At 42.9% G+C, this 14,299-nt stretch overlaps 1 protein-coding gene across 12 annotated transcripts in view; it reads left to right on the plus strand.

The window, feature by feature from the left end:
• Window positions 1-14,299, plus strand: part of ASPH (aspartate beta-hydroxylase) — a 156,222-nt gene that overhangs the window by 107,876 nt on the left and 34,047 nt on the right. For all 12 annotated transcript variants that reach the window (XM_084865086.1, XM_084865079.1, XM_084865090.1 and 9 more), the window contains 3 exons: window positions 3,296-3,381; window positions 8,676-8,762; window positions 12,618-12,768. In XM_084865086.1, coding sequence (XP_084721212.1) covers window positions 3,296-3,381; window positions 8,676-8,762; window positions 12,618-12,768 — 324 coding nt within the window. The remainder of the gene's footprint in view (window positions 1-3,295; window positions 3,382-8,675; window positions 8,763-12,617; window positions 12,769-14,299) is intronic.

Below are 14,299 nucleotides of genomic sequence, written 5' to 3' on the forward strand. Positions count from 1 at the left end.
GCAAGAGAAGTAAGGGTTTTAAATGCTGCCAGTCATTCCCCCTCCCCCCCTTTGCAGTTTTGGAAAGGATAAAATACTTATAATGGCATTGATTTTTAAAAGACAAAGTTTAATATAACATAGACAGCTTCCTCCTAATTAGTGGTCAGCAAACGCATTAGTCAACAGAGCCAAATGTCAACAGTACAACGATTGAAATTTCTTTTGCGAGCCAAATTTTTTAAACTTCTTCTAATGCCACTTCTTCAAAATAGACTCGCCCAGGCCGTGGTATTTTGTGGAAGAGCCACACTCAAGGGGCCAAAGAGCCATGAGCCGCAGTTTGCCGACCACTGTCCTAAACCATTTTTAAAAAATTTACAACTGAAAAATTAGCAATCCATTTCAGTACCCTCTAGATATACTTTGAAATATTGTTGACATGCTTTAAATCAACTGAAAATTAGAAGCACAGGGCTTTCCAGTTCAAAGAGACCTTCATAGAACTAGTCATTTGTACATGAGAAAACGGAGGCTTAAAGAACTTGAGAGAGTTCTCCCCGGTCCCGTCACAATCATTGGGAACCTTTTGTCATTTCAGCAGGAGGACCACGTTCCTCCCAGGACAAGAAGAAAGATCTGTGTGTTTTTATAATTGGGAAAAACTGCCGTGGGATTTTTATACATTGAAAAATTAAAATAATCATGATAGGACAAAACTTGAATTTTGGAGAAAGGAGCTATTAAATAGGAAAATATATGAAAAGATGGAACAGTACTTTCTTGATAATGGGTGTTTGAGATTTTTAATATTTGATCTGTTTTTGTGATGCAATTGAAATATTTTGACACTAAAATCCAGTGTGGCTGTTTAGCTGGCATATTATTGTAATGTGGACTATTTTGGATGTCCTGAACTATCAAACAGTTTTTTTCCCCTATTAAATAGTTATTTTTAATGTATAGCATGGGAAATGTATTTGGGGAAACAGAGGATGCTAGCAGTAAAACCCTCTGCTCAGATGCACCCAGGCCCCCTGATCCTGTTGGCACTGCTGACAGACTCTCCTGCTGAACCGCAATGAGCAACTGAGAGGCATGGGCCGGTGCTGAGAGGACCAGATCACTCCCATCCTCTAAACCTACATCTCAGTCAGAAGGCACTCCGTTTTCCACATCCTTGGCCTGCATGCTAATGTGTAATGACACAGTTGAAAAGGCCCAGTATCCCCTATTTTCAGCCTCTGCGTTAGGCATTTATATTTTTCAACACTAGAGGTCTGCAGGGTTCAGGAAGGGGGAGAAGAGGAAGGTGGAATAGACAGAAAGGCATAGCAACTTTAGAAATTCACAAGGAATGAAATAAAGGGAAGGCAATCAAAGTGTCAGTTTATTACTGATGAGAGCTGATTTAAAGGACGGGGCTGAGATGAGCAGGAATAATAGGTTTCTTAATAGTGACCCCTAGAGTTAGACATGCTGGCCCCTCCAGGCAGCATGGGACAGCTCTGCCTCTCCTGTGTGTGCCTGTGTGTGTATGTGTGTGTGGGGAGGATGTTGGGGGGAATGCTCGGGCCTGGTGTTTGCTCCTGGGAGGGAGGAGGAGGATGGCACTCACCTACACAAGCTTGTCCCTTCCCCTGACTCAGTGATCAGACACCGTGGGGGCGGAGCTGGAGGCGGAGTTTCCTGGAAACATCCTTCCTGTAGAAACAGTGCTGGTGGGAAGTGAGTGTCCCCTTCCCCCTGGTAGAGGAGAGGGGGGGGGGGGGGGATGTGAAGGGATGGGCCCTTTTGGGACCACAAGGGCCACATCTGTGAAATTAAATTTTCTGTATCTGGGAAGTTGAGAGAATAAAAGGAGACATAGGTAATGCTCTGGGTATCGAGACTGGTTTGCTTTATGGCTGGTTTGCTTTAAGACAGCAGGGGAAATGCTAAAAAAAAAAAAAAAAAAAAAAATACAATTCCATTCAGTCTTCTATATGGATACTTCTACATGTTCCTTCTTTACCCTATTTTATTTGGGATTTGGATAACCAAATCATGATGAAACCATTCTCTAAAACAGGGCAAATATAAGAAAGGTTTGTGAGGAATAGTGAATTCCATTTCTGACCTACTGAACATGAGCTATCGGCACCAGAAATCACAGGCTCTTGGGTTTATGATTTTTGTAATGCAGGAGAAAATGAATTAATTTGCAACTCAGTTTAGAAATTAAGCAGGTAAACCCCTTTAGAGTGCTGGAGACTGACCTTTGAGAGCACAAGATCCCAGGAATTAGCAGAGGGCAGGAGCCACTGAGGTGAATGGGCAACACAGAAGTCAAGGAGAGGGACCACCTCAGGAAGGAGGGAAGGGTCAGTGTGTCAGATGCTGCAGAGGGAGCGGGCCAGGTAGGACAGGGGAAGAAAACAAATGAACGTGTAGATAAGGCCATCGGCATTATAGCTCTCAGGAAAGGAGCACTTACTATAAGCCAGGCACTGTGCTATTGTATTTGCCCATGTACAATATCAATTGAATTCTCAAACCACTACCCACCTTTATAGATTAGGGAAATGAGAGTCACAAAAGTTTAGTACTAGCTTGACTCAGGTCACATAGCTGGAACATGACATAGCTTAGACTCGGATCCCTGCCCTCTGACTTAACCACTGAGCTCCCCTTCCTTCTGGAAGACTTGCTTCTGCCCACGTGTGGGTGGAGCATTGTGGGAAGAGAGGGAGGCAGGCAGGCGAGAAGGGAGGGGAAAGAGAGGACAGCAAGTGGAAGAGGGTAGGCTGAGGTTTGCCTTGCTTGTTGGTTGGTTTGCTTAACGGTTGGTTTGCTTTCAGACAGCAGAGGCTCCTGCTCTATGGAATGGTGAGAGGGGCTCAGAAGAGAGCCGGGCCGAACCCGGTTTGGCTCAGTGGTAGAGCGTTGGTCTGCGGACTGAGGGGTCCCAGGTTCGATTCTGGTCAGGGGCATGTTCGTTGGTTGCGGGCACATCCCCGGTAGGGGGTGTGCAAGAGGCAGCTGGTCGATGTTTCTCTCCCATCAACGTTTTTAGCTCTCTATCTCTCCCCCTTCCTCTCTGTAAAAAATCAATAAAATATATTAAAAACAAAGAAGAAGAAAAAGAAGAAGAAGAGAGCCGGAGAATGGAGAGATTAGGGAAGAGGTAGAGGCAGTGGGTAGGTGTGCTTGTGTACATGTGTGCGTGCGTGTGTGTGCGCGTGTGCATATGGAGCGGGTAACCTTGGGAAGGAGAACCCCTCCTCTTCTGTGACAAAAGTAAAATGAAAAAATAAAAACCTCTGTTTTCTTTCAGTTAAGAAAAAGAAGCCTAAACTATTAAATAAATTTGATAAGACTATTAAAGCTGAACTTGATGCTGCAGAAAAACTCCGTAAAAGGGTAGGTTGATGTTTTTGTTTCACGCAGGAATGTGCAGTGGTTAATTGTTAAATGAACCCAGGCATTACTCTTGATTTGTTTGTTTGTTTTTTTAAATGTTCAGAGAAACAACCTTTGAATAGAGTGGGTTTTCCCCCCAGCAACATCAGTTTTGCATGTGAAAGGAATCAGATGAAAAGAAAAATTGCAGCTGTGATGGCCAAATAGAACTAGAGCTTACCTTCACACCAGCTCACTTGGGAGTCAGCCCACTTCCATCTCATTCTGGTCCTGTGGCTTTGGGCAAGTCACTTGGCCATTGTGTGCCTCAGTTTTAAAAAAATGAGAAAAATGAGAATAATCATACTTTCTATTTGTGGTTTTTTTTGTTTGTTTGTTTGTTTTTGGTAAAGAATAAATGAGACTAGGGCCATCAATACTGTCAAGTACCATGTAAGTGGAGGTTCTAATTTCATAGCACCTCAATCCAAAAGAAAAAATAGGTAAGCCCCATACTCAGAGTAGTTACTGTTGGGTTAAAAGGCATTAGGTTTCACATTCTTCTCATTTGGGATTAACCTCCAGTTTTCAGATTGGCTTTTGTGTTGCTTTGATATTAGTTAATTTGAAATATTTTTTACATTTGTTTCTAGATATTACAGTGGTGTGTTGTTGTTGCTGGTTTTTGTTTGTTTTTATTTTTGTTTTTTGTTAATCTTTACCTGAGGTTATTTCCTCCATGATTTTTAGAGAGAGTGTAAGGGAGGGAGAAACATCGATGTGAGAGAGACATTGATTGGTTGCCTCCTACATGCACCCAGCCAGGGTCTGGGAACAAACCTGTAACCCAGGTACGTGCCGACACTATACCACTGAACCACACTAGCCAAGGCTAGGTATTACAGTTTTTTAAAACTGTGAATTGACACAAATGGAAGTTATTTGTTATATATATATATATATATATATATATATATATATATATATATATATATTTCAGACAGAAATGAAGAGGTAGAAAGAGAGAGAAACATTAATGATAAAAGAGAGTCATTGATTGGCTGCCTCCTGCACATCCCCTATGGGGATGGAGCCTGCAACCCGGAATTGAACCCGGAACTTTTCAGTCTCCAGGCCAACGCTCTATCCACTGAGCCAAACCGTTAGGGCTATTTGTAGTCTTAACTCTGTCTTATTCATCTAGTTATTGGGCCAGATATTTATTGTATGTAAGGACATCTTCATTTAATAATCTACTTGTTCTTCATGGAAATTTCTCTTTCTCTACTCTGTACTTGAATTTATACTCAATGTAATGATCCGTAGTTTTCCTGTAATATGCCCTTTCTATCAGTAGACTTTGGTTGCAAGAAAAGGGACCTTGTACTCTAGGTAAATAAGCAACCACAATAAAAATAAATAAATAAAGTAAGAAACTGACATGGGACAAGAATGTGCTTCCCACACATTTATTGGGAATGTACCAGCAAGTGTGATGGCTTCTGCATTAACCTCCTAACCAGCCAATAAAAACACAGCAACATCAAAGAATATTGCAGACTGTAAGTAAATAAGCAACTTGAATTTATACTCAGTCATTGTTCGCTAAATTAGCGCCATGGAATGATTTCTGAGTCCATTGTGTTCAACTCTATAAAATGAAGCCATCTACTGTTTCCAAGAAATTTGCATTTCTTAATAGAAGTGAAGCAGGAATCCTCTTTTTCTATCACCTTGTTTGGCATTCTCCACTTCCTCTGTAGTAAATGCCATCTATGCACATGTGGAGTGCCTGTTAATAGGTGACTTTTGGGGATTAAGAACAAACAGCTTTAGAGAAGGATTTGGATTAATTATAATGCCTGGTGACAGCTCAGGGCAAATAGGTCAGGGGGTTATAAACGTGCTGGAACAATCCATGGAGTATCCTCTGGTTTTTGCTTATTTGGAGAAATGATGATGCTTTCCTTAAGGACCACCCTTTATCTATCACAGGATAAATAAAGGAGGAAGCAGTGGCCACATAGGCTATTCTTGCTTCTAAAACAGCGAGGAGCCAAATTATTGACTGAATCATTAATTATTGACTAAGTCTTTTAGGGTTGTTTTATAGCTGGCATTTTCAAACTAAAGGCCCCATGTACAAAATTTGTGCATGAGTAGGCCTTTCTTTCCCCAGCTGCCAACACTGGCTTCCCTCTGGCACCCGGGACCCGGGCTTCCCTCACAGCCCTGGCTTCATCCGGAAGGTCATCCGGAAGGATGTCCAGTCTAATTAGCATATTATGCTATTATTGTTATAGATGACGCAACTGACTCCAAGAGCAGGGTCCCAGAGAGAATTGCCTTGCAGCCACAGAAAGCTAATGCAGGATACTTAGAAAAAAGTCACAGAGAAAAAGATATTTAACATGAATTCATCATTCCTTAAAATTATTCACAGAAGAAATAGAGCAGTGGTTTTAAAAACGAACTGTTAGCCAAAATATACAAAGAACTCAAAAAATTAAACAATAAGAAAACAAATAATGATTAAAAAAACAGATCTTAACAGATACCTCTCCAGATGACAAGCATAAGATGCTCCAAGTCACATGTTATCAGGGAAATGAACATTAAAACACCAATGAAATACCACTGCACGCCCATTAGATTGGCCAAACTCTGATCACTGACAACACCAAATGCTGTCAAGGTCATGGGACATCAGGAGCTTTCATTTTTTGCTGATAAGAATGCAGAATAGCACTGCCACTTTGGGAGACAGTTCTGGTGGTTTCTTACAAAGTACATGTACTGTAATCGTACAATCCAGAAAGCCTGCTCTTTGATCTTTATTTACCCAAAAAGAGTTTAAAGCTTACATACACATAGAAACCTGTACATGGATGTTTATAGCGCCTTAGTTCATAACTGCCAAAACTTGGAAGCAACCAAGATGTTCTTTAGTAGATAAATGGATAAATCAACTGTGTTACATCGAGACGATGAAGTAATACTCAGCACTAGAAAAAACAATGGAATATCAAGTCATGAAAAGACATGGAGGAACCTTAGATGTGTATTAAGTGGGAAAAAAGCGAATCTGAAAAGGCTGGTTACTGTATGATTCCAATTGTATGACATTCTGGAAAAGGCAAAACTATGGAGACAGTAAAAGGATCAATGGTTTCCAGGAGTGAGTGGCAGGCAGGGAAGAGGGGAAAGGGATGAATAGGCAACTCCTAGAAAAATTATAAGGCTGTGAAACTACTCTGCACGATCCTATAATGGTGGATACAGACCGTGTGCATTTATATTTTAATCTAAACCCCCAGGCTGTGCAACACCAACAGTGAACCCTAAGGTACATCCTGGACTTTGGGGAGAGGGGGTGAGGCTGTGTCAGTGTAGGTTCATTGACGGCAACAAGTGTACCCTCAGGTGCAGGGTGTCGATCTGTACTTGTGTTGGGCTCCGGGGCATATGTGAAATCTCTGTGTTCTCCTCAGTTTTGCTGTGAACCTAATACTGCTCAAAAAATTAATACTGTGAGAGGGAGAGCAGATTTCAAATAGTGATACAATTACTTCTGGCAATTAATGTGACTTAGAGAGTGTGTTCCTGGCTTGATTTAGCTCTGCATCCAAATCCTCATTTACTCTGCATTAACCTGCCTGTCTGTCAGGTAAGAGACTTCTCTGTGATGCTCCCCATTATCTTGTTTTGGCACACACATCCTTCACCCAGCACAGTAATGATGGTGATGATGATGATCATCATCATAACAACAACAATAACAGGTGACATTGTTCAATGCTTTCTGTGTTTGTAGACATATAGTCTTGTCTGCAAGCGCTCTCTGTATGTTTTCGGATTTGGCCTTGACAGCAGCCCCACAAGGTAGTGAAGGGCCTTCACGATCCCCATTGAGCAGATGAGGCACCCAAGGCAGAGTCATCCGATACTTGTCTTAGGCCACACACCTTCGAAGTGACCCTCACCAGTCCGCCTGGCTCTGGGCCTGTACTCAGAACCACCACACTATGCACCTGTTTCTCCCCAGCCCTCGGTGCCACTGGTGGCCATGATGTCTGGGTGAAGGAATAATTGTGAGGAGCTGTAGCAGGACGTTGTTGTCCGGAAGTAGGTGGAAGTAGCAGCTGGAAGGCCGTACAGTTTGCTTTGCACAGCCACACTGTGAGGTGTGAAAACCCACTCGGTGAGGGGCAAACACAGAAACCACAGTGAGTTTGCATTTCCAGGTGGACGGAATGGATTTATCAGTTATTTATAGGCCGCTGAGGGTCTGGGAAAGTTTAACTCTGCCTTTTTCCCATGGCTCCAAACATCCTAGACCTGCTGCTTCTGTTAGACGCCAGGACATGTGTGTGTGACCCTGTGGAGTGGTGCTGATGGAGTGGGGTGGGGAGAGGGTTCCTCGGCCCTGTGCCAAAACCCTCACCTGTGTACCTGTTGCGCATCCTCTGTCCTTTCTCTGCAGTGGTGGTCAGAGACCTATCGCAGGTGCTCGGCCCGTCTCCTTAAGGACTCATGTGAGCCTGGGAGGGGTCCCATGACACAGAGGCAGCAAGGCACCGCAGGCAACCAGATGGGCCAAATCAGCCCTGATATCCTATGGGTGACCAGAACCACGGTCACTGGGCCCTGGCATCCTGCATCCTTTTTTTTTTTTTTTTTAATATATGTTTTATTGATTTTTTACAGAGAGGAAGAGAGAGGGATAAAGAGTTAGTAACATTGATGAGATAGAAACATCAATCAGCTGCCTCTTGCACACCCCCTACTGGGAATGTGCCTGCAACTGAAGTACATGCCTTTGGCTGGAATCGAACCTGGGACCCTTCAGTCCGTAGTCCGGCGCTCTATCCACTGAGCCAAACCCGTTTCTGCGCATCCTGCATCCTTATTCCCCACCTTTTTCCCAGGTGCTTCTGACTTCTCATCACAGACCCAAGACATTCTAGTTGCCAGCAGTATTTTCTCCCAACTTAAAACCTAAATATATATATATTTTTAAGAATGCATGCAGGAATTAGTACAGATAGAGGGAAAATGCAATTTCTTTTAAAGAAGACTCATATTACATTTGTCATGTTTCTGTCTTTTAAGAGATAAAGTATATTTATATGCATTTCTAAGCTTTATGTTTCCAGAATACAATTAATTTAAAAAAATAGATAAAAATGAATTTTAAACTCAGAATGGAGTCCAGGAAATGTTGACAGAATTACTTGGTGAATATTTAATAACTGTATTGAACAGCATCAGACATTTGAATGTATTGTATTTATGTAATGATCTCTTCCTAACAGGGAAAAATTGAGGAAGCAGTGACTGCATTTGAAGAACTGATTCGTAAATACCCCCAGAGTCCACGGGCGAGATATGGGAAGGCACAGGTATTCTAGAAATTAGATAAACTTAGATAATGGTGGGTGATGTCCTTGTGTTCTGTATAATTGGATTTCTGGTCACCCACTATTTGCATTTTCTTTTTCCCTTCTAACTTTTATACAGAATCAATTTCTCATGTGTATGCACAAACTCAAGCAAGAAATATTGTTCTAAATAAGACAATTCATTATTGCTGCTGTGTAAAGCTGAATTTAGAAACATTTCTTCCCCCTCCCTTCCTTCACACCCCCCCCCCCCCCAATATGGCATCTCTGTGGTTTTGAAATGAAAATGAAGAATAACACTTTGGTCATTGATTTCCCATCACCCTTCCATTCCATCCCATTTAGACCCACTATATAATTTTCACATTAGACTCCTGAGAGCTTTTAAGAACCTCAGTTTTATAATAAGGGGTTGCAAGTGTGCTTAGGAAAGACTTTCAAACCCTAAAAAGGAATATACTTATGTCCTCTGTAGTTTTCTTCTAGTTGGCTTCTTTCTGTCCAGCTCCCTCCCCGCTGTCTCCCATTCCCATCGTCTCCGTTTCTGTCTGACTTTCTCCATCGTCCAGCTCCCCATTCCCTGCAGCTTTGCCCCCTTCACCTGTAGGGGCATAACGCCTGGGTGCCACACCCTGTTTGGGCCCTGCCATTGTCATGGGCTCTGTCCTGGTGGGTCTGGTATTTATTCCAGTGGAAGACATTTTAAAAGTTACTCAAATTATTTCGTGAAAACCCACGATACGCTAGGCTCTGTTTAGGCACTGCAAGATGCAGCTGTCAACAAAACATGGATGTTTATTGTAATGGCAGAGACAGTGCATGGGACAAATGTGTAAATGTATACACCTGCTAGCGGTGAGTGCTAAGGAGAAACAGCCTAAAGCAGAGAACAGCACTGGATGTGCGAGGAGATGAATTATGGGATAGGGGGCAGGGAAGGCTCTCCCGAAGAGGTGACATTTGAGCAAAGCCCTGAAGGTCTTTATAAAGAAATGTGTATTCGGAGAATATTACAAAGTGTTAAAAATAAATATTAGATCCTCTGATGTATTAATACACGCCATAAGAAAAGAAGGGAATGGGTTAAAGAGCGCACCTGTTAAGAGTTGGGGGCTGAAGGCAACCCCTCAGATCAGGTGATCAGACAAGGCCTCTAGATGGAGGGACAAGTTGCTGAGAGGAGACAAGGTTGTGGGAGGAGCTGATGAGGCAGAGGGAGCAGCAGGGCAAAGGCTGTGGTGCAGGAGGGCATACGCTCCAGGACAGAACAGAGAGCGGTGGGGGGGACAGGGAAGCAGGACAGGTGAGGCAAGGGCCTCGCAGGTTGCCTCTTCTATGCGCTGGGAAGCCACGGGAGGGCTTATTGGAAGGTTTTTGCATGGATGTGACTCTATTTTCCTTTTTCATAAGCTTTTTGTGGTTGCCAGGTGGAGAATGGATGATGAGGGCAGAAACAGAAGCAAGAATAGGAGCCTCTTGCATGTGCACCAGAGATGCTGTGGCTCAGACTGTGGCCATGGCCGTGGAGATGGGGAGCTGGGCTGAGGGCAGAGCTGGGAGGATTTGATGGGTTTCGCTGTAAGGCTACAGAAAGAGGGGACTCCAGGATGAGTCTGGGTTTCTGGTTTGGCCACCTGAGGAGAGGATAGAGCAAGATCGGTAGAGGGACAGGCTTGGGGAGGTACAAAATAAAAAATTTGATTTTGGTCCTGTTATGTTTGTGCTGCCTGTTAGACAGTCAAATGGGCATGTCAAGTCGAACCCTGGATTCCTAGAGTCTGGAACTCGGGGTGGAAGCCAGGGCTGACATACACTGTTGAGCAGTGAAGGCCCTGCCTGGTGGCTGGAGATTGGTTTTCAGACCTGCTGGCAAACAGCAGGTGCAGAGTTACCAAAATACTCCAGTCACAGGAGGGAGGCAGGGCAGTGACTGACGTGTGACACTCACACAGGAATTCACACATTTATGGACAAAGCAAGTACGTTTTGCTCTGAACTAAAGGTGGCGACCACTCAAGATCCAGATGCTCAGATTCTTCTTACCATTGAAAATGTATCAATTAAAGTTTAATGAATTAAGGTTATAAAAAATTAATGCAAATAAATTCCTCTTGCCCACATTGTCTACCAGGTTTAGCAGATAACAATGGTATCATTTTTGTAAATGAATTTGGTCAGTAATCCTGCCAAATTGCCAAATTGTATTGCTGTTCAACCAGAGAAAATGTGTTTCCGAAAGCTCATGCCCATTGAAATAAGTGATGTCACTGATATTGATAGTCATTTGGTTGAGGAAAGCATATTAACTAGGGAGAAAATGATTGGTGCAAATGCTAACTAAATTATGGCAGGAATGCTGTGTGCTTTAGAATGTTTCTCTATATGTATTATTAATGATGGACACCAAAATCCAAATAAATGCACGAATTTTTACATATGGTAATTGCTATGTTTGCATCCACATGTAACAGTAGGAATTTGAGATTTAGGCCTCAGGTAAATTTTTTTTTAATCTCTAAGCTATTATGCTATAAGGTGTTACTGATATTTATGTATTGTGACATAATGTAAAATTTAGGCATGTTAAATTACAGTTTAATAGAATAATTTAAAGGAAATTTCAAATGCGTAGGAATTTTAAAAACAAGAGTTCAATGGAAGATTTTTTTTTTTTAATTCTTACCCAGGGACACAGTCAGAGTAAGGAAGGAGGATGGGGAGGGAGGGAGAGAGAGACAGGGGGAGGAGGAGCAGGAAGGAGAGGGACAAGGAGAAACATCCTTGTGAGAGAGAAACATCAGTCTGTTGCCTGGCAACCTTTTGGTGCACAAGAAGATGCTTAGCCAACTGAGCCACTCCGGCCTGAATAAATGATGACTTTTTCATCCTTTATTAGCAGATTATATAATTATTTTAGCACATCCCAACAAATTTTAAAAGCTTGGCAACATTGAGTTAAATACAAATTACAGTATGAATCATTTCTGAAGTAGCAATCCCATTCTTTGGGTCACTGTGAAAATAAATGTTGGCTATGTTCTCTGAACATCCAGACACCAAATCTTAGGTTATAAACTCAATTCACCTTATTCTCTTACACGAACCATTAGTGTCTCTGAGGCAGAAAATGACACATCTCCTAGGAAAGTGAGGTGGGCTGAGTCACTAAAAGGCTTTACAATGCCAATGTCCTGGAACCAGTGCTCAGTTCCCTGTGTGTGGAACAGAACCTGGCTCCCAGAAAACAGTTGTGGAATGAATGAATGAACTGATGGGAGACCAGGAATAGTGGACTGGAGACCTGTCTGTGTAATGTTAGTGTATAACATGATATAAACCACCATCAATCCCAGTATATATTAGTTTCATTGTTGTTGTTGTTGTTGTTTTATATTCTTTTTGGCCTGTAGCTTAGTAGCTAACTTTTCTTCATATTATTATTATTATTATTATTAATACATTTTATTGATTTTTTACAGAGAGAAAGAGAGAGGGATAGTTAGAAACATCTATGAGAGAGAAACATCGATCAGTTGCCTCTTGCACACCCCCCACTGGAGATGTGCCCGCAACCAAGGTACATGCCCTTGACCACAATGGAACCTGGGACCTTTCAGTCCACAGGCTGACGCTCTATCCACTGAGCCAAACAGGTTTCAGCTTCTTCATATTATTAGAATAACATGTTGTATTGCTTTCCTTTGTTTTATTTTTTTATCTTTTCATAAAGAGAAAACTTGTACCTATCTTGAATTATTTCTAAAGCACATACAAAGGTCACTTTTCATGAATATCTTGGGTGATTATAAGTATTCCCTGTCAGGGGACATTAATTCGGTGTGGGCCTTCCTTTAGTGCGAAGACGACTTGGCTGAGAAGAGGAGGAGCAACGAGGTGCTGCGCAGGGCTATCGAGACCTACCAGGAGGTGGCCGGCCTGCCCGAGGTGCCCACCGACCTGGTGAAGCTGAGTCTGAAGCGGCGCTCAGACAGACAGCAGTTTCTAGGTGAGATGGGGGAAGAGAAGTTCATTCCGTCACACGGGCCATGCTTTTCCCTGGCAGAGCCTGGGTGCTCCTAGAAGAATCTAGTTACATGGAAGGTAACCTGAGTCCCAGAACTAATTTCGGATCATTTACCCGGCTGCTTCTTAGACTGACATAGAAATCCCAACCTTGATCGATGCCGATGCTATTTTTACCGCCCCTCCCTCCTCACCCTACCCCACCCATTTGAAAACGGAGGTCAATCGGAGGCTAAGAGGCTGAATAATTCGCCTAAGGAGTTATCGCTAATCAGTGAATAGGCCTAGAATAAAAACCTCTTGCTGTCACGCCAAATCTCTTTTCTCTTAAACTAGAACGGCCTGGTGCATGAAGGTTAAAGTGATCAGTGGGACCATTTTTGTAGAGGAATATTAAGAGTTTTTAGGCGCTCTAAAATTCTCTTTGCCGAAACTGGTCTGGCTCAGTGGATAGAGCGTCGGCCTGCAGACTGAAAGGTCCCAGGTTCAATTCCGTCAAGGGCATGTACCTTGGTTTCGGGCACATCCCCAGTAGAAGGTGTGCAAGAGGCAGCTGATCGATGATTCTCTCTCATCGATGTTTCTAACTCACTGTCCCTTTCTCTTCCTCTCTGTAAAATATCAGTAAGATATATTTTAAAAATACATTTAAATAAAATTTTCCGTGTAAGGTTTGACTCTATGGCAAGGAAAACGTTAGAAAAAAAATTTTTTTTTAAATCACGAATTGCTTTGAAAAGAGCAGCATAGAGCCTATTCTCTGCGTGACCCAGGCTCCCAGAGCCGAGGCAGTAAGACCGGCTGTCACGTCCCTTATCACCAGGCTGTGGTCCTCGCCCTCCTAACATGTAAACTGGGAAGAAGAACCTCAGCCCATGCTAAGGTGGGTGCTGGGCTGGCTGGGTCACTTACATGAACCAATTATCGACGCCACTAGGAGAAGCTCATGTAAGTAATATGCTAGACAAAATGACCCTTTTATCAGCTGCCTGAGGGGTGGAATTAAAGGTCGAATGTCCCTTTGGTAGATGACAGAAATCTCTGATAGAAGGTGACCCAGGTGATGATTAAAAACAGAAGGACTGGTCAATTAAACTTCGGTTCCTAAGGATCCGTTCAGGGGAAGAAAAGAGTACGGCACACACACAGGCTGAGCTGCCTTTGCCTCGGGCTCCAGCATAGCATTGGTTACTGAGTCAGTCCTTACATTTTTGATGTTTTGTTCATCCTAGATTTTTACATTCATTTTGATATTTTAAAAGAAATACATAAAAATCACTCCTCTGGATGACTGAGTTTGGGGCACCCTCTTGAACTTGGGTGCCTCACCTGCCTTATTCCACTCCCAGCCCTGAGGGAGAGAGGGCCTAGGGATAAAGCTAGCCCGCTTGCGGAAGCCGGTTTTGCTCAGTGGATAGAGCATCGGCCTGAGGGCTGAAAGGTCCTGGGTTTGATTCTGGTCAAGGGCATGTACCTTGGTTGCGGGCTCGACCCCAGTAGGGGATGTGCAAGAG

Source organism: Pipistrellus hanaki (genome assembly GCF_964339955.1).
Source record: "Pipistrellus hanaki genome assembly, chromosome: 17".
Taxonomy (NCBI): Eukaryota; Metazoa; Chordata; class Mammalia; order Chiroptera; family Vespertilionidae; genus Pipistrellus; species Pipistrellus hanaki.